The 20,550-nt window shown below is 32.9% G+C and overlaps 1 protein-coding gene across 4 annotated transcripts; it reads right to left on the bottom strand.

Moving 5' to 3' along the window:
- On the bottom strand, positions 2,213-5,886 carry LOC109359740 (histone-lysine N-methyltransferase ASHR2). Of its 4 annotated transcripts, XM_019604437.1 has the most exons (4): positions 5,806-5,884; positions 4,677-4,717; positions 3,177-4,545; positions 2,213-2,539 (listed from the first exon to the last, which is right to left on the bottom strand). In XM_019604437.1, exon 3 carries the CDS (start codon positions 4,466-4,468, stop codon positions 3,197-3,199), a length of 1,272 nt encoding a protein of 423 aa, XP_019459982.1. In that variant the 5' UTR covers positions 4,469-4,545; positions 4,677-4,717; positions 5,806-5,884; the 3' UTR covers positions 2,213-2,539; positions 3,177-3,196. The 4 variants fall into 4 exon arrangements, with proteins under 4 accessions (XP_019459982.1, XP_019459989.1, XP_019459985.1 ...); XM_019604444.1 differs by having other exon boundaries at positions 3,173-4,717; positions 5,806-5,886; XM_019604440.1 differs by having other exon boundaries at positions 2,213-2,559; positions 3,177-4,717; positions 5,806-5,886.

Raw genomic sequence — 20,550 nt, 5'->3', positions numbered from 1 at the left:
CCTTCTTGGCATAGCCTTATGTCATCCATGAGGTCATGTTCTTGGCCTTTAAGCAAAGAAAAAGTAAGATGTTCCATGATTTGACCAAAAAATCACTTTTCTGGTGCGCCAGCCGCTTAGCCCACCTGTTTCCCGGCTAAGCTGCATGTTTCAGCAGCTTGGCTGACTTGGTTTCCCGCTCAGCTGCATGTTTCAACTGCTCAGCTGACTGGTTCCACGCTCAGCTGCCTGTTTCAGCAGCTTAGCTGACCTGGCCTAGTGCTTGGTGCCTGGCTGACCTGGCCTGGTGCTTGGTGCATGGCTGACCTGGCCTGGTGCTTGGTGCCTGGCTGACCTGGCCTGGTGCTTGGTGCCTGGCTGACCTGGCCTGGTGCATGGTGCCTGGCTGACCTGGCCTGGTGTTTGGCGCCTGCTTGACCTGGCCTGGTGCTTGGTGCCTGCCTGACCTGGCCTGGTGGTGCACTTTTTGGCTGTTTTCTTTAAGTTAAGGTAAGCAATTGATTTTTGCAAGTTGCCTTGCCTATCTTAACATAGGTTTCTTCAAGACAAAGTAAACTACCTTTCATCTAGGCTAAGTAACCAAATTAAGCACATAGCTTGCCATGCTTTAACTTGATTACTTTTAGCAATTCATTTTGAGCTTTTGTCTTGAATTTTGGCTTGAATTCTTATCCATCTTTGAATTTATTCTTTCATATTCAATTTCCTACAAAACTCAAAGAAAACTTGGACAAGAATTAATAAAGAACCAATTTATTTAATCATGCAAAATTCACCTAAAAGTGTTAATTTAAGTTGGTTTTCTACAATTTGCATAAGATAAGTGTCATAGAATGATGGTGAAAAGTGTATACTTTTGGCACTTATCACACATCAATCTAACACGTAGAAGATGTTAGTCTAGTGGTATAATGTAAGACATCACTAGATCCCAAATAGACCAAAAGATCAAAGGTTCAATTCATGAGAGCTACACTTATTATGAAGGATGAGTTTCTTATTTCAAAAGAAATTAATTTCTTACCCATAAGACGAAGGAATATGGTTAATTATATAAAAAAAAACCACATATATATGAGATAGTCAAACAAACAATAGCCGAAAGACAAACTATAACAAAAACATCATCCACTACACCCCTCCAAATTCATCACACTAAATTTCCGTTCGTCTAAAAAATTCCCCAAGAAAATTCATAAAGGCAAACATAAAGTTGGCAACATCGACATGCAAAAAACAATATTATTATTATCTGCACTACATAACAAAAGGCAATTCCAGTTAGGGTCCCTTTATTTAAGCTTTTTTTAACATAAACGGGTTATCATTTTGATAAAAAATTAATGGTTAGACTTTACAAAGAAAGCGGAAGCTGACAAAATGAAGTTGAAATTCAGCATTTTCTCTGAAGCCATATTTTTCAGCTTCACAAAAAAGCACTTACATAGAACCACTTTTTAATTTTATGCCCAAAAATACGACCATAAACTTGTTAAAGAACACTTCTACAATAACACTTTTTGCTAAAATAACTTCTATAAAAAAAACCTATTTACATACAGAAAAAACGCTACTACTAAAAATGTGGCAAAAACACAAATATAAATGGAGGGGTTAACAAAAAAGCACAGGGCTTCAATACCACTAATGGATAAGCATACATGGCATAGTAACTTATTCAATTTGAGACCCTAAATTCACTCTCTCATGGTTCTGGATTCTTCTAGATAACATCTGAAGGTCTCGAACTATTTCTCAAGTGAATGGGACTAAAGGTCTCGGACTATTTCTCAAGTGAATGGGACTGAAGGTCTCGGACTATTTCTCAAGTGAATGAGACGATGGAGGGTTTCACGGTTCAAATAGGGTGAGCAACTAAATATTTAGAATTGGAGATTTAAGAGTCAAATCAGAATCCAGTGCAAAATTGAAAATTGAGAACAAAATCAAGAGTCACAAGCAAGATAACCAAATACACGATTCGATTCCTAGAGCTAGGGCAAAACTGCAAAAGGGGATTGGGAAGTTGGAATTTAGAGTTGCTGGAGATAACAAGGAAAAATCCTAATCCAGGTTTTTTGACCAATTTTCACAAATGCAATTTCAAAATCCTTATAAACAGAATTGCACCACTTTCACTAGCTATGAAACTCTCATAACACATTCTTCTTATTGGATGCATGACTAGTTTGCTTCAGCCCTCCTCACAAGATAACAACGATACCATGGGATTGATATAACATATCAATATTTATATAAAGAAAGTGATGAGCCAGATAGCAAAATGATAAAATCCAAACATAACAGATAAATTCTAAGGTACACTACTGACTAAGTTAATCAAGCAAGAGCAAACAGTACAGATACATGTTTGCTTGTTCAAAAAAGTAAGTTGTAATGTCAGTAACCTCCGCTACAACTTGATCATAATCTGACTTTAGTTTCTCTTGTTCCCCTTGATCTAGATCACCCTTTGTAGGTTCGGTCCTTACCGAAACGCAGCAAGCAGAGCTCTTTGTTGCTCCTGCAGTTGAAGGTCCTGGAAAATGATATGGATTACTAAAGTTTATAAGCTTTTATGTACTAGAGTAATTGTAATTTCTTAACAATATACATACAGAACATTATGATATGGAAAATCTTTTCTCAATAAGTAACAAATTAAGAAAATGTCTATGTTTTTCCACCCTTACTTCCACATTAAAGTGAAGTGATAAGTAGTAACATGTTCACATCTAGTCTAAATTCTATGTGATTTTACACTTCGGGAAGTTATAAGACCTTCTTTTTTTATAAATTCCATTGTGCAAAAACTTAGTTTCTTCTCATACAAGATCTTATAATTGTTTATCTACTAACACAATCATGCATAAATTGGTCCACAGAAGGTTTTATGACTTGAAGAACAGGTTTCATGTCCCAGAAAATAAGTTCTATAGTTACAACAGTTAGACAAACGTTTTGTTACGAGAAAACAGTACAATTACTCGCTCGACAATATAATGCCAAAATTTGCAGGCATACTAATATCTTCGTGGAAAATGAGCGGCACTGAAATCAATGAAAACATACAAATGCAGAAGTCATAGAAGCAACAAAATGATTGCTACAAAAGAACAAATTGAATAACAATAACTTTAAAATTAAAAAGATCAGAGGAATGCAGAGATACTTACAAATTTGACATTTTAAATGCTCAGTCCTCCATGGGAACTTCATCTTGCCCTTCATCAGTATCTAAGTCATCATCACTCTTCAACTTACCACAGACATTACATTCCATGACATTAGGTGGAGTATCACCATGCGGTGGTAGAGGAGCCAAAGTACCCCCGCAATTTGTTCTATCACACATGTACTTTAAAAAGAAATAAGCATGCGGGAAATCATTGCTATCTCCCTGGGGATTATTGTCACTGTCTGAGGCTACCATAGCTTCATTTTCATATTGGTCCTCATCCATAACCTCTTCTTGAAACTCAGCATTATCTTCAACAACGCTGTCATTGTCTGACCAATTTGATTCAACATTACACCTATCACAGTTACAGTTGAAGCCATAGTCTTCCAGCAATCTCTTCTGCCTACTAGAATAGTTTTCATTTACAGGGAAATAGCTCAAACAGATCTCCCGACCTTCAGGAACATCATGAATCATCCTAATAATAAAGTCAGTGTTATGGATGTCACCGGGCAGACCACCGTCCACATAATCAAATCTGCAGGCATTGGGAAGACAGTCGTGATTAAAAAATGAAGCATAAGGGTAAATACCATATGCTCTGACAGATCTCTGGTCATCGTCTTCGGAGAACGGCTGCATCAAACCAAAGGCATTGAGCTTGTCCTTGGCCAAAAGCACAGAAGTGAGTTCCAAGGAAAATCCATTATGGGGGTTAACGGAAGAAAGTGAGCATAGCGATGAAATAAGGGGGTGTAGGAACTGAGCTGTAGCAATGGTGTCATCATCAGAGGAACCCTGAAGAGAAAGCAAAATCTGAAAATCTGAGGGGGAGACATTGGCAAGATTGTAGGCAGCAATGAGGAATCGAGCTTGGACTTGGCGCTCGAGAGACTGTTCAAGCAGTTGAGAGTTGGCTTGGAGATGAGATAATGCTTGACATAACCAAAGAGAATGGGTGGAAATTTGTGCCTTTGAGAGACAAGCAACGCTGCAGAAGTGATGGTGGGGACATGAAGGGCACAAAACTGTGGGTGACGAAGAATCTCCCTGTAAAGATGGTGGCAATGTTCGGAAACAGTGGTAACAGAAGCAGGAGGATGAGGCCAAGGCTGAGGAAGAGGACGACAAAGACTGTGTGCTAAATGGCAATGCAGCATACAGTAAAATAGGAGAATCTCTGAGGATGATTTGGCCAGCTTTAAGGGGCCGTGATGCAACCATTCCCCTCCCTCTTCCCTGTATCTCATCAACCTTTAAAGGGGAATTAGGAACAGCCAACGACATTTGTAAGTATTTTGAAATTGCAGTTTCCTATACTTCACTAGGTAATCTTTAGGGGCTACACCTTTACTATAGAATCTCTGAAACCAATAAATGTTTTACCTTTAGTATATTTTCTCACTCAGTACCAGTGAGATCAAAAGGCAACAACAACAAATTAGCCTTTCAAGTTTCACACACTGATACACACTACAACGGAGACTCCTTTTACTTGTTCTCTGAATAGTGAGTAGTTTCAATCACATCAAAATTCTGCAAGTAAAAAGGGGGCAAGGATTTTACAACGAGTTGTTAGTCTGTGAAGGCATTATGGTAAACTTCACAAAAATATAGACGTGAAATTCTAAATTTGCCTTTTTCAAAAGACATTCAAGAGAAGCTCTGAAGTCCAAATAAGTTGAAGAACTTACAACCCAATTTGAACGAGGGCAGACTATAGACAGTAGATTAATAAAGAAGTCATTGATCACAAGGGATCTTGGATTCGGTCATGACAATAAAATCAATTAGACATTTTTACTTTGCGAAGTACATGAGATATCATTTTCTACCGATACCCTTCTAAGGGTGGCATAGTGTAAACACTCCCACTTAGTAGGGTTATTTTCACAAGAGAAGAGGATTTGAACCTGTAACTTCTTAGTCATTAAGATGCAACCTTACATTTATGCCGAGGCTCGCCCTCAACTAATACCCTTCTAAATGGACAAATTTCAAATTGTCTATAATTCAGGCATAACTTTCTGTTATATAGATCCAGATGAGATGTATGAGATCTCCTTCAGACTAATCCGAGTCAAGCAGTGATTACAAAAAGATTGACCAGCTGCCATTTTTCAATTAAAAAGAATTAAACCCCAAGACTTCGCTTAAGGGAGCAAAGCGCCTAGGTAAGAGAACATTTTGGTACAGGGGCCTCGTTGCCTAAGCTTAACTAAACATGCAGACATGCAGTGATCTGTCTAATACATAGATACAAAATTCAGAGCAAGCATACTTTGCTGAGTGATATATTAAATTATATGAAATGCAGCATGCTGTGTAACCATATGCTGTTTTATCATTCTCCATTTGTGAGATGAGTTTCAGAGTCGAAAGAAGGAAAATGGAAGGCTTCGGAATCACCACATCAATGCATTTCATAACTCTCAAGTTTTCCCTTCCCTACGAGAAAGACTTCAAAGTGAAGAAATACGCTTATATGAGTTAACAAGCCTCCCTTCCCTTTCGTTACCTTCTAGAAACCAAATCACAAACAAATTCATATATTTTCTCGCGAGGGTGCTAGTGGTGTGAATGGAATGTGAAAGGGAGATGTGCCGAATTTAGTTCATTCTTACCCCCGTCGCACCAATGTTTGAGGTTCGTTATTCTTCACCAATGCTTCTGTGCTGCTCCGCAACCTCATTTGACAAGGGTTTTCAACTTTTAGTACGGCCAGGTTTCTGGGGCGGGTGAATATGTGGGTCGGGTTCTTCATGTTTGGGCTTTAGTATCTTGAGATTGGGCTCAAACATATTTGCTGGAATTGACCAGCATTGCTGGATGGAGAGCCGGCCTTGGGCAGGTGCGACTTCCTAAGGTCCACGACGATAATGAATTCATTGTGAATTTTTAAGAAATACCTTTATTTCCTATTTTATTTTATTAATATATTTATTTTTATAAATAAGATCATGATTCTACTTTAAGATTATTCGGTAAACATCATAATACAGATAAAATGAATATAATTGTAAGCTTTGATGTTAAGTTTATTGATATTTTATTCAAGATTTGATGTTAAGTTTTAGATACTCTCTAAAATAAAAATCAATTTTATTGGTAAAACTCTGACCTATAAAATGTGAGAACTTGTAGCCACAATTTTGTAAATCCCCATAAAAAATTGTCTATATTTTTAATAGATTTAGAACCTATATCTTTTAGGCGCACATAACCTCAAATATGTCAGGGTCGACCATGGTGGTCCATACCTGATTATTTGAAAGTTAATATAACAAACTTTGTAATTCTAAATAATACTATTTGAAAATGTCAATATATGACTTTCGTATAAGCCAATAGAAAAGGTTAAGTAGCATGAGAAGGGGTTGAGTAGTGTTTATTCTACAAAAGACTCATATTCTTGTGTATCACTAAAAGAAGTATGAAAGATATTAGAGAAGTAGATCATATGCAACCCTCTAAAAAAACTTGCACTTGAAGTAGAGAGTTTATGACTTGCTGATGTGGGAAGTTACTAATTTACAGCAAGAACTCAATACATAAATCATTGACTTGCAAAATCTTGATATGAAGGTTGACAATGAGGATAAGCCAATAAATTTTCTCTATTTTTTGCCTAATTCCTACAAGTATTTGGTGACAACATTAACCTATGTGAAATACTCAATCAAACTAGATGAGATCATGATTAAACTTTTGTCTCATAGCCAAAGAAAAGAGGATGTGGAATAAGAGTGTTACAGTGATGGTCTATATGTGAAAAAAAGTAAGAGAACATTCTGCTAAAGGGAAGACCATCTACATAAACATCTACAAACATACCATCACATAAAGGATTTACAATGCTCTAAATTCAAACTTGCCAGACATTACATAAAGGATTTTCCCGATGAATTTTGTGGGGAAGGATGTTACATTAACATCTACAAACATTGCACATAAATATGTTTCTAGTTATAATAATGAAGGTGATATATTATCTGGATCATCACATCAAAGTGTAGACAAGTGTATACTTGAGAGTAGCACATACCAACCTTAAAAAAGAATTTGATATTCTATGGTTCAAGGGGAATTGATCGATGGACATGGAGACCTTGGTGGTACCGAACATTTCCTTCACGATGCTGATATACAAGGAGGAAGGGTTATCGGCCAAATGAACCAACCCTAGTCTCCTTTGTGAACCGATTTGCTACCACCGAAGACAGAGGGGACCTGAATCCGTTACCTATGGAGGATGACTCAGATATTCCAACAGTCTCTATGAGCCTAATCCCAAGTGGGAGGTTCATTACATCCATGAGATGATGAAAAAGGCCATTGATGGCCATAGGTCACAGTCTGACACCAGCGGAGACAAAGGGCTTCGCTAATGAATCTTATCCCTCTTCTATTCAAATCTTGCTTATCTTTTACAATATAAATTAATTGGTGATATGATGTGCAAAACAAATTGGGATGAATGTTAAACCATATTCCTAAAATTGTTTTAAGATTTACTTACATTTCAATCCAATATAGGTATATATGTTTTTGTGTAACCAAGTAAATAGGAGGCATATAAAGTAAGCATATAGATTTAGAATAGAATATTAGCAATCAAATAACAAAGGATAAGTTATTACCTGACGAGAACTTCTGTATAACCTTACTGTTCTATATCTTTTGTCCTTACCCGCAACTAATCTTTTTTTTCTCTGGTTGTTAATATCCCCTCGGTGATTTTCCTTTGCTTTTTTATCTCTGCTTGCTCCCCTTTGGTGTGTATGATAACTTTCTTTTTTCTCAGTTTTTATGTATGTATTGTTGTCCTATGTATCTGTTGTGTGTTCTTGTCCGACTTCTATCTGCTTGCTGTGTGTTATCCTCTCTTTTTCCTGCTTTCTCTATATCTATTTAGAGGAGGTTTTTTAAACTTACCTCATCTTAGCCATCAATTATATGAACATCTAATGGTTTAGATATACTCACTAATTCAAACCATTGAGTTCGTTTAGAATTTATGGCTAGCATGAGGAGTTAGTTTAAAAAAGAAATGTCTCATGTTACATGAATGGTTGTACTGTTTTGTTTTGAATGCTGTAACTCTTGAATGTAGAGTTGTGAATGAATTGGGAAGACTCTTGGGAAAGAGTCCATATATAGTGCTAGATGGAAGCACTATACTAATCTAATCAGAAAAGGACCTGAAACATTGTCCCTATTTCTACCCAGAAAGTTTGTCACTATCAACCATCAATAAAGGAAGAGGATAGAAAGGAATGGAAAGAGATAGAAGAGTCTCTTTATTGATGAAGAATAATACAACATACAAAAGAAGGAGCGTGTCGTCGTGGATAGAGGTAACCTATAACCATTCTTACTATGTGAAAACTATGAATTCTTAAGATCCATTTACTTATGGTTTCCATGAGTAAACTTACATATTGTATCGGAGCAACGTGTTTAAAAAATTATAGTTTTTCATTAATTTTGATTTGATCTTCAATGATGTTTTAAAATGTGTTCTTGAATGTTTAGAGAACTCAAATATAATTATAACAACTAATGAAAACAAAAACAAAATGTTATATATGATTTTATTCTACACTATGTTGCTATTATGTTGTCTGAACAATTTCATTATAACATTTAATACATGAATAGAGAATGCTCTCTTCAACATTGTTTCATATATATTTATGTATATGCTTATATGTCATAAATATTACACAGAAAGTGAAGTGTTTATATGCGTTATATATATCATGCAAAATATAACCAGTGTGTGTTTTCTCTCTCTCTGTTCTATCTATTTTATGTTTTGTCCATGTCTCTGTATGGGTAGAGGCAATATATATGTATATTGCTATATGTTATAGGTTAACAATAAAGTAATGTATATATGTTACATACATATAAAAGTTACAGAGAAGCAAATATATAGTATATATCCGCAATAGAGAAACATTAGTATACATGTTACATATGTAATAGTTAAAGAGAAGTATTATATATGTTATATATAACAAATAATATATATATCAATGAATATATATATATATATATATATATAATTAAATTACATTTTCCTTTGTTGTAATTGTTTTATAAATATGTATGTAACTTTATAATTTATGTGCATTTTGTGAGTCATATGTATGCACAGATTTGTTAGATATTTGAAATTATTGTATGATAGATTTGTTAATCACCAAAGTGGTCAAATCTTTATGTTTATTTAATTCCAAATTGTATGATCATATTTCATTTGTTTGGAATTATTGTATGATAGATTTGTTAATCACCAAAGTGGTCAAATCTTTATGTTTATTTAATTCCAAATTGTATGATCGTATTTCATTTACTCATCAATTTGATACTATGAATTATTTGTTAATAAGTAAATTGAAGTTCATTATTATAAAACAGTTAAGAATAGTCCAAATGTTGACTGTTTGTACTTATAATCAATGAGCATAAATGTTGGTAGTATAAATACATTATTAGTTATATTTATATATCCAAAGATAGTAAATGTTTTTAATATAGGTATGTATCAATGCCAAATTATGTGAATTTCTTTTAGTATCATTATGTCTAGTATGGTATATTGATAGATTACCCAAAGGTAGACATTAATATACACTTATGAAGTAGTCTGGATTATGTTAGCATGTAACTCAAGGCCTTAATGTTTTTTGTTTAATTTTTTGATTGTAGTACATGTCAATTTGCATTCGCAATTCTCATATGTTACAACTTTCAATGGGCTTAACATCTCTGAATGGAGTGAACAAATCCAATTTTACCGTGGGGTAATGAATTTGAATTTATCATTTAGAGAAGATAAGTCAAGTGTTATTACTAATATAAGCACTGATGAACATAAAGTTCATTATAGGATTTGGGAAAGATAAAACATAATGAGTTTAATGTATATGCGAATGAGTATTGTTGACAAGCTCTTTCTAAAACTGAAAGTGCTTAGGAAATGCTAAAGTTTGTGGAAGAGCGCTCATAAACTGAAAGTACTAAAGAAATGTTAAAGTTTGATGGTTCTCATACTATGCATGAACATGTCATTGTAATGACAAACATTGCAGCAAGACTTAAGACATTGGGAATGGATGTGGATGAAAACTTCCTTGTGCAATTTATACTAAATTCATTATCCTCCGAATATGATCATTTCCAAATGAACTATAACACCATGAACGATAAGTGGAATATGCATGAATTGCATAGTATGTTAGTTCAAGAGGAAACCAAAATGAGGAGCCAAGAAAATCATTCCATCATTTATGTTAATCATCAAGGAGCTAAAAAGAAAGTCAGTAAGAAACATGACAAGAAAATGGAACGGACTCTTAAAGATTAATGAGTCATCTTCTCAAATCCACAAGAAGGAACATCATGATAACAAATGTCGTTTCTGAAGAAAGATTGGATATTTTCAAAACGATTGTCCAAAACGCAAATGTTAGTTTGAAAAGAAAGGTAAACCTAGTGCTTATGTATGTATTGAATCAAACTTAGCAAAAGTTCCTTATAATGTTTGGTGGATTGACTCTGGATGTACTGCTTATGTTTCTAATACTATGCAGGATTCATTACGACTCGAACTATAAGACCAAGTGAAGGTTCTAGTGGAAGCCGTCGGGACTTATCGTTTAATTCTTGACACTGATATCATTTAGATTTATTTGAAACCTTTTATGTACCTAATATATATAGGAATTTCGTTTCTTTATCTAAACTTGATGTTGTTGGATACTCTTTTAAATTTGGTAATGAATGTTTCAGTTTGTACAAATATACTCATTAAATTGACAATTTTATATTATGTGATGGATTATATAAGTTACATCTTGATAATCTTTTTTCTGAAACACTTTTAACCTTGCATCATAATGTTGGAATTAAGCGTGACTTAATTGATAAACGTTCTGCTTACTTGTGGCATAAACATTTGGGACATATTTTCAAAGAAAGAATGAAATCCTTTCAGATTTAGATTTTACCGATCTGAAATTTGTGTGGAAAGGTAAACAAACAAAACACACAAAGAAAGGAGCCACAAGAAGCACTAAGCTTCTCGAAATTATACACATAGATATTTGTGAACCTTTTGATGTTAATTCTTTCAACAAGGGAAAATATTTCATTACCTTCATTGATGATTATTCACGTTATGGACATATTTATTTATTATCTAATAAATCTCAAGCGCTAAAAGCCTTAGAGATTTACATTACTAAAGTTGAAAGACAATTAGATAAAAATGTGAAAATTATCAGGTTTGATCAAGATGGTGAGTATTATGGAAGATATGATGAAAATGGACAACATCCAGGTCCATTTGCTAAATTCCTTGAAAGTCGTGGCATATGTGCACGATACACAATGTTAGGTACACCGCAACAAAATAGTGTATTAGAAAGGCGTAATAGAACATTGTTGAATATGGTTAGGAGTATGTTGAGTAATTCATCTTTACTCATTTCATTGTAGACTTATACTTTAAAGACTACCATGTATTTATTAAATAGGATTCCCAGTAAGACAGTTCCAATGACTCCTTTTGAACTGTGGACAGGAAGGAAACCTAGTTTAAGACACCTGGATGTTTGGGATGCCCGACGGAAATTAGAATTTATAATCCACAAAAAAAGAAACTGGATGCAAGAACAATCAGTGGTTATTTTATTGGTTATCCAGAAAAATAAAAGGGGTATAGATTTTATTGCCCAAACCATACTACAAGAATTGTTGAGACTGAGAATGCTAGGTTCATTGAGAATAATGAGATTAGTGGGAGTGAAACATCACGTAAAGTGGAAATTCAAGAAGTGAAGGTACAAGTTCCATTTACTTGTGTCCCTAATGATGTTGTTCCTCAAGTTATTGAACCGATTAGTAATGATGAAGAACAATAAAATAATCACATTACTAAAAAAATGAAGTTGACGAACCTATAGTAGAAGAATTACAAGATAAGCATTTAGAAGATCTCAAAGAGAGAGACAATATGTTATTTCTGAAGATTGTGTGGTTTACCTACATGAGTCAGAATGTGACATAGGAATTGAGAATGACCTAATTATGTTTTCATAAGCCATAGATAGTGATAATGCCGATATATGGTTAAATGCCATGAAAGATGAGTTAAAATATATGAAATAAAATGAGGTTTGGAACCTTGTTGAGTTACCAGAAGATTCCAAAACAGTTGATTGTAAGTGAGTTTTTAAAACCAAGCGTGATTCTTATGGTAACTTATAACATTATAAGGCCAAACTTGTAGCAAAAGGCTATACTAAAAAAGATGACATTGACTATAAAGAGACATTTTCATGAGTTTCTAAAAAAACTCACTTAGGATTTTGATGGCATTGGTAGCTCATTATGATTTAGAGTTATACTAAATGGATGTGAAAATCACATTTCTAAATAGGGATTTAACATAAAAGGTCTATATGCTCTCTTTTGTATGTGTTAGACTGCTTTATTTTTATAGTGTTTCACTGGTTATCTTGTGGTTTGTGGAAACCTCTTGGTTTGCCCCCAAAATATATAACATGCCTTGATTTTTATTTTGAAAGCAGCTCATTAATATTGTTAAGTTACTGATTGAACCTATGAATATTGTTAAGTAACTCTCGGCTGATTACTCTTTTTTCTTGGAATTTATCACATGTCTGATCCCGTTGTATCTCTTTTGGTACTTGGTATTGCTATTAATATTTGATCATGTCAATTATCACTTTTAATTTGCAACAGGTGCCATTATATCATTTTAGTCACTAATTATTGAAACTTTATGCAAGTAATTGTAACCCTTGGCATCTTATCTTCGGGATCGGGCGTGGACTCTGTCTTAGAAGCTTTGTTGAAGAATCTTGCTCCTTCCTCTTCAAGAAGTGCAGCAAAGCCATTGACGATGATGATTTAGCCGAAATCTTAGACTTAGGATCACGTCTGTCTATATTTTGATTGTAAAAACTTTGTTGTTTCTATCTAGTCTTATGTGTTTAGCCATTCATTTTTATGGTTGTAATCCTTTGACAATATTTATGGTTTTGTATGAACATCTGTGTTCCAATGTTAATTGCTATTTGCTTACATGGTTTATCTCATCTAAATAGCATTTATATTTATATTGTTCATTAGATTTAACATTGGCTTAAAAATTCATATATCTTGTATCCCTATTATGCCTATATATTGTGCCTATGTCAAACTTGTTTTTTCCTTTTTTTTGATGAAGTTAAAAGGGGAGAAAAGTTGGAATTGCGTTTTCTGGATTTAATATTTTCAAAGCAACTATTCTAAAACAGAGAGAGCATACAAGATAGGGGTCATATACATGTTTACATCTTATACATCAAGAAATTGTATGCATATCAAGAAAACTCAATGTTAACATGGTATTGGTTTGTCATTATAAAAAAGAGGGAGCTGAGATTATGAAGAAGATCCTGCTTCTGATCTTGGCTCGGTTTGATGAAGACACCAATACCACAAAAAGAAGTAAAATGATGAAGACATTGAAGACTTAGAAGAATGCTCAAAACAAGATCAAGATTAGTTAGCCTTCTAATATGGGTACTTTTATCCTAAAGACTTTTTTACTTTAAGTATCCCTAAATGCTCATAGGAAACCTTTTTGAAAAAAATATTTAAACTTGGTTTATAATGAACATAAGTTTTCAAAAAGCTAAGTAACATGTTACTCAAACTAAGTAATGAGTTATTGTGATAGAGTAACCGATTACCCAAATTAAGTAACATGTTACCAAGCAAAAATAACTATGAGTAACCGATTACTCATGAGAGTAAAGACAAAAACGTCTGGTAACCGATCATTCATCTTGGTAAGTGACTAATGAGAGTTATTACCCATCGTCTTCTACATTCATGTATGGGTATGATGACTGGTTGGAAGCCTATTTAAAGGCTTCCTAGCATTCAGATTCAAAATATATCTTTCACTTAATATTTCCTACAATCTTTCATAAACTTCTGTAAGCAACTTGATTAACACTTTCTAAATTCCGAAAGGTTGCTTTTCAAGTGTTATACACTTTTAGCAATCATAGCCTAGAATTAAGTTCTTCACTTTGTACCAATTTTCTGTAATATTTCATCATAGGGTGTGGTGAATGGGAAATAGTGTTTTTAAGTGGAGTGTTTTTAAAAGTGAGATTTTGGTAAGTGTAGTAAGAGAGAATGTTTCAAGGTGAGATTCAAATCGATTAACATATTATCTTAATAAAATCTCTTGTGTTTGTAAGAGGACAAGACACAACCTTCTTCGGTGGACTATAAGGTGAACCAGTATAAAATGTTTGTGTTTCTCTTTCTGTCTTTACTCTTTACAAATTCTGCATTTGATTTTTGCATATTTATTATTTTCCACTGCATTTGATTTTTATATACTTATTTTCCACTCCATTTATACTCTATCCCTTTTAATTTGCAAAGTCTGTTACAGAGTACAGAAAACTAGAAAAACTATTTCACCTCCTCTTATTTTGCTATTTTATCTTATATTTTTTTCATTACTTAATAGCATAAGAAAGAAGGCTCATGATGATAAACAAATAATATGAGCCTAAGCTATATTATATTCAACACAAGATCACATACAAGCTCTTATGGATCAATTAGGGTGAGATTTGAACGCTTTTCTTGGAGCTGGTGAGTGGGAAGATATCACGAAATGACCACATTGTGTGTCTTAATTTTTTTTTTTAAAATTGAAACGATGTTGTCTCACTTAGCAAAATTTTCTAGTATTGAATTGCCATGTATGCAGTTAATGTGCCATATCAACAATTATGTTAATAATAAGAGACATGAGATAACAAAAGGACTAACATTATCAAAATTTTAAAAGTTGGGGACAAAAATGTTAATTTAAATTTAGTAGACACTAAGTTGGTGCCCACAGAAAACATGAGAGATCCAAATGAGTAATTATTTTTTGATTTTTTAAAATTTGTAAAAAAATGCATCATATGAAATTATCTGTTGCCATTAATCTTTCGAAAATCATCCCTTCCTTCCTAATTAATTCATACCTTCATTAGAAAAAGGACCAATTTCAATGGCATTCATTTATAGAGATCTTGTCCTCCTACAGTGTACTGCTACATATCTATTAGAACACCAATCTACATCACATAACCACTTCCTCCATTCATTAATTCAGTATTATCATAAGCGGTGCAATAGCAATTCCTATGACACAAATTACCTCATTGTAAGAATAATTGATTGGATTGGAAATATTTGATAAAATTAAATAATTGAAAATGTAAAAAGCTACTATAAAAGAATTTATTAGTCTTGTCGTAAAAGTCATAAGACAAATCAATTCAATTAATTTATCAAGCTAAGGTTTATAAGCCGAGAGTTTCTTTTTAAATCCTCCTTAAGGCTACTGACTTAATTTTTACTTTCTCTTTGACAAATAAGTTGATCAAAGGTATTTTGGATGAAAAAAAATTCAAAATGTCATTTGTAAACCCTAGTTTCTCGAAGTTGAACCGAACCTCAATTAATTTGATCACACTTATAATACTCCAATGGAAGTCCAACTATGCTTAGCTATAAAAAAATTCTTTCAAAAGTGTATTTTATTAGAAGCTTACATAAGAATATAACTACAAAAAAGAAAATATAATTTAATGATTGTACACTAAAAAAAAATTATTGATATAAATGTACAATGATAGAACTATACTTTATCAACTTAAACATATTAATCTAAGAAACATGCAGGAGGGGAAATATATTCTAGCATGAAAAAGCAACCACCATATTATCACTACGAAAAGCACCATTATTATTGTTTGTAGTGCATTAACATCACACCACAACCTTATCACAACAAAACCAACGTCACATATATCTAACTATTTGCCTCTAATCTCACAACACACTCTAGCTCATTCCACAAAAATCTATCAATTTAGTTCACTTAAGAATCTATTTGGGAGTTGGTTTTTAGTTGGTAATGGAGGAATAAGAAAGACCTCAGAGCCATAAAATACTCTGAAATCTTCTCTTTCCCTCCCAAATCAAACTTAGAAAATGTCTTGAAGTCGTTTTCATTTTTTCATTTACTCTGAGGTTTATGAATGTAGGCCTTAACGTTTTGTGTTTTCATCTGATTAGGTGTTATAGAATAATTGGTAATTAACTATTTTTTTGATTACTGCTCTCTAAATGGTAATCTTCTTTCTATATCCTGACGAATTTGGTTGTTAATTTTTTTTGAGAGATAGGTTCATTATTGTCAAAAGTTCTTTTTCTTGTTCTTGAAATGGTACTCGCATTTTATCAATGAAATAAATTTGTTAATCTTTCACTACCATAAAAGAGGTGAGCTTTTACAAGATTTCCTCCTTCTTTTCATTTTTACTTTATTACAATCACATTAGTTGCATATTTTACAAGAATATTTAATTAGTTGCGCATGTAATTGTTTTTTATTACTTCCATATCTATATATGTATTAGCTAAATTGAAATTCAAATGATATGTTTATAATATTTTTTATAATCATGTCATATCAGTTGCAACCTGATTTTTGGTTGAAAATCGGCTCTACGACTTAGGAAGAGTTAAACTCGATTTCGACCTCTATGAAAAGATTTAGAGTCCTCACTACGTTTTTTCCGATTAAAACAAAGAAAACTCTCTTTTAAGCCCAATTAGATAAAATAACCTTTTCAACATGAGTTCTGAGCTCGATAGTTGATTATAGGTTTAGGAAGGTACTAACAACCCACCCCCATAATAAAACAGGGCATTCGCTAATTGCATGAACTTTTATTCCTGTAAACTACTTATTAGAATTTAAATTATTAAAACAAATATATATTTTTTAATTTTGAGCCTAACAAAAGTTTATCTTGCTCATACATATTCGAAGGTATAATAGGGAAATTAAGACTACATAGTTTTAGAAATAAATAGTTTTTTGTTTTGATTTGATTTTTTCTTTGATTGATTTTAATATATTTATAAGATGTAATTAATTCAATTTAATGTCAACTAATACCAAAGAGATGGTGTTGGCCATACACCTTATTCTCACTTTAGGAGAGTTAGAAATGATGTGTGTAAGACTGAGATTGTAACTAAGAGGGAGGGAGGGTGAATTAGCTGACTTAAAATAATGACCACTTTTTCTGCAAAATGAAGAGTTAAAGTGCAGCGGAAAATATATGCAGAAAATTAATAAGTAAAATCAAAGAGATAAGGGAGAAAAGAATACACAAGGATTTTTATACTAGTTCACCTTCTTGTCCACCGAAGGTTACGTCCAGTACTCTTGCAACATAAGATATTTTTCCACTGAAGATTATGAGTTGCAATTACAATATCTCACCCCGAGATCTCTATGTACCTTACACACTCCTTAATCCTTATTCACTTTTGGAAAAAACATTTCCAAGTGATTCTAATCCCCTTTCTTATCACACCATGTGAAAGTATTCTACAATAATAATGAAGAATGTTCAACAATGGCAGAATTGCCTTTACAAGTATGAAAGTGATGTAACTTGCAATCCAATCAAATCTTTTGTATACTTAGTAATAATTCTCTTTATAAGTTTGTAAACTTGAAACACTTTCACGTTAAGCAACTTCAGAAAAATCAACTTTGAAAGTTTAAGGACTTGTTGCCAAAAGTGCAGAGAATAATTCCAGAATATGTGTAAGAGCTTTTGAAATTTGTATGAGAGTTGTGTATATGTTGTGTGTTGTGATTGTGAGTTTTAATGCCTCTATATAGGCTTTCCAATCAGCCAAAATGTCTCTTTGAAAGGGGAGGAATTGATTGGAATGAAACCATGTCTTTTGGGTGGAAACTCATTTACTTTGAATTTGAAAAACTAATGCAACAACTCTCAGTAATCGATTACAACATTGAGTAATCAATTACTCAAATGTTCTGTCCACTGATCATTTATTTTCGAATTAGAGTAATTGATTACAGCAAGTTGAGTAATCGGTTACTCAACTTTAATAACACTGGTAATATGTTACTCAAAGACAGTAATAGATTACTCTGACCAGTTTTAAGTTGGATAACTCTTTTCTCACACTCGTAACCTGTTACTTAGATGAAGTAAAGTGTTACACATTATTTTTGAAAATTGTTTTAAGTATTTTAAAGTGTTTCAATTTTCTTAAAAAAATAGTTTGAGCATTACTACTATTGTATAATTAAGAGTATATGATAGAAGTATCTATTTTAGACTTGGACTAAAAGTCTTGAATATTTTGAAGCTTGAATTTTCATTGTCTTCTTAAGTATTCTTTCTTTTCTTCTTTTTGGTGATGTTGGTGTCTTCATCAAAACCGTGCCAAGGTAAGGAGCAGAGATCTTCTTCACAATGTGAACCATAACCGAACTATAAAATCTCAATCTAAATTTGTTTAATAATGAAATAAATGATTAATTAAAAATATATTTTATTAATTTTAAATGTAATTAATAGCGAATAGATTGTGTTGGTCGTAGACCTTCTTCCCACTTAAGGAGAAGTTAGAAATGACATGAATCATTGTCAGACTATAAAAATTCCATTAAATTCATTTAGCAAAAAAATATTTTTGAATAATATTATTTTTAAATAAATGGAATCAAAAGCAAAGACACAAAATTGGTTGTACACCAACGTCCGCTCTAAGTAGAATGGAAGGGACGACATGAGCCACGACCAGACTATTCAAATTCCACATGCCAATTAAGGTGAGAAAACTATATTAATAAACGGAGTCCATAATAATGAGATGACACTGGTCATAGACCGACTTTATTCTAGAGGTAAAAAGGAAGAGTCGATGCAGGTCATGACCGTGCTATTCAAATTATATCAATTTGTTGGTTAACAAGGATTCTATCTTCACATAGAGTGGGTGAATAGGTGATATAGATTACAAATGAACTCGATTCAAAATGCAAAAAATATTCTCAAACAATACTGATCTTAATTGATTATATGTAGACTTAATTGATTAATCAAGTAGTTTTATCGAAAATATTTTTGTTCCTGGTTATTTTGATACAATAAGAAAATTGAGATTAATAGAGTAGGTTTACTTATGCAATGATCACTTAATGAAATATATCAAATAATGCGAAAAGGCGATAATTGTAAGTAAGTAAGTAAAAGTAGGGTTAGAGGGAAGATAACACAACTGATTTTATCCTGGTTCGTTTGCTTGTCCATGTGCACACTACATCCAGATCTTCCCTTCTAATCTTGGGAGATTTGCTTCACTATAAGAAATCAAATGTTTGATACAAACACTTCTTTGCCAAGACTTCTCTTGGGCCTAACATCTATTGACTCCCCATCACTTCAAACTAAGTATCCCAATGAGACTTCTCTTGGACCTAGACCACAATCAAGGATTTCTCCTAAATTTCTCTCTTTTCTCCTTGGTGATACCTCACACCCTCAAAGAGATAATTTCTAAAAAATGACCATAAAGTATGTGTATAACTTTCCAATGCACCTTCAATGTGCTAAAACTTACACTAATAATTCTGCATACACCCCTTTGATGATTCTCACATACAAAGATCAAAATGGATGAATAAGATTCACAAAAGAAAATCTTTGAAATTCTCAAGATATGAAACTGCTGTATTTTCAAAGATAGTCAAAGTTTTGTGTTTGATGTACTATGCATATCGGAAAAAAATTGGTAAATTACCATTCTGATTTGAAACTGTTCTATTGGGGATAATCAATTAAATTCCCACTTAATCAATTAATGTTTCCTTAAAATGTCTAAGATTGTAAAAAAGAAACTAATTTAGTCGTTTAACTATGTCCTTAATCGATTAAAAAATTTCCCATTTACAAAGACTTACTTGATTAGATAAAGTCTTACTCAATTAATGATTTTCAAAAAGACATGGTTGAACATGCATGAACCTTTAACATGGATGATGTATGAATGACACATGACTTTGAAAAGGATATGAGTATAAGTGCCCAAAATCTTATATGCATGCTAAAATATGTTTTTAAGTCGTGCTATGTATGAAAAATCTCTTTTATGAAATATGCTCATTATTATGTGAGATTTATCAAAGGTTCACTCAACCTGGACTCTACCCATTCAAAACATCTTATAGGACCTAAAAAGAAAAGAATTACTCTTAGTATCTATGATCCCTGCTTGAATATGAGTCTGGTGATGTTGTTGTTAACGTGTCCATTATCTTTAAGCTTCAGTCTTTTGTCTTCATCAAAATGATGATCTTACAATTCATAGGGGTCTTTCCTAAGAATAGGCCTCAAGAGTATTCTATTCATAACATAACAAGAAATATGAAC

The sequence above is a fragment of the Lupinus angustifolius genome, chromosome LG01 (assembly GCF_001865875.1).
Source record: "Lupinus angustifolius cultivar Tanjil chromosome LG01, LupAngTanjil_v1.0, whole genome shotgun sequence".
Taxonomy (NCBI): Eukaryota; Viridiplantae; Streptophyta; class Magnoliopsida; order Fabales; family Fabaceae; genus Lupinus; species Lupinus angustifolius.
This window is presented reverse-complemented; position numbering and strand designations above follow the sequence as displayed.

What these genes read in the sequence shown, in the direction of transcription:
- LOC109359740 (XM_019604444.1), bottom strand. Translation starts at nt 4,468, where the DNA reads ATGTCGTTGGCTGTTCCTAATTCCCCTTTAAAGGTTGATGAGATACAG.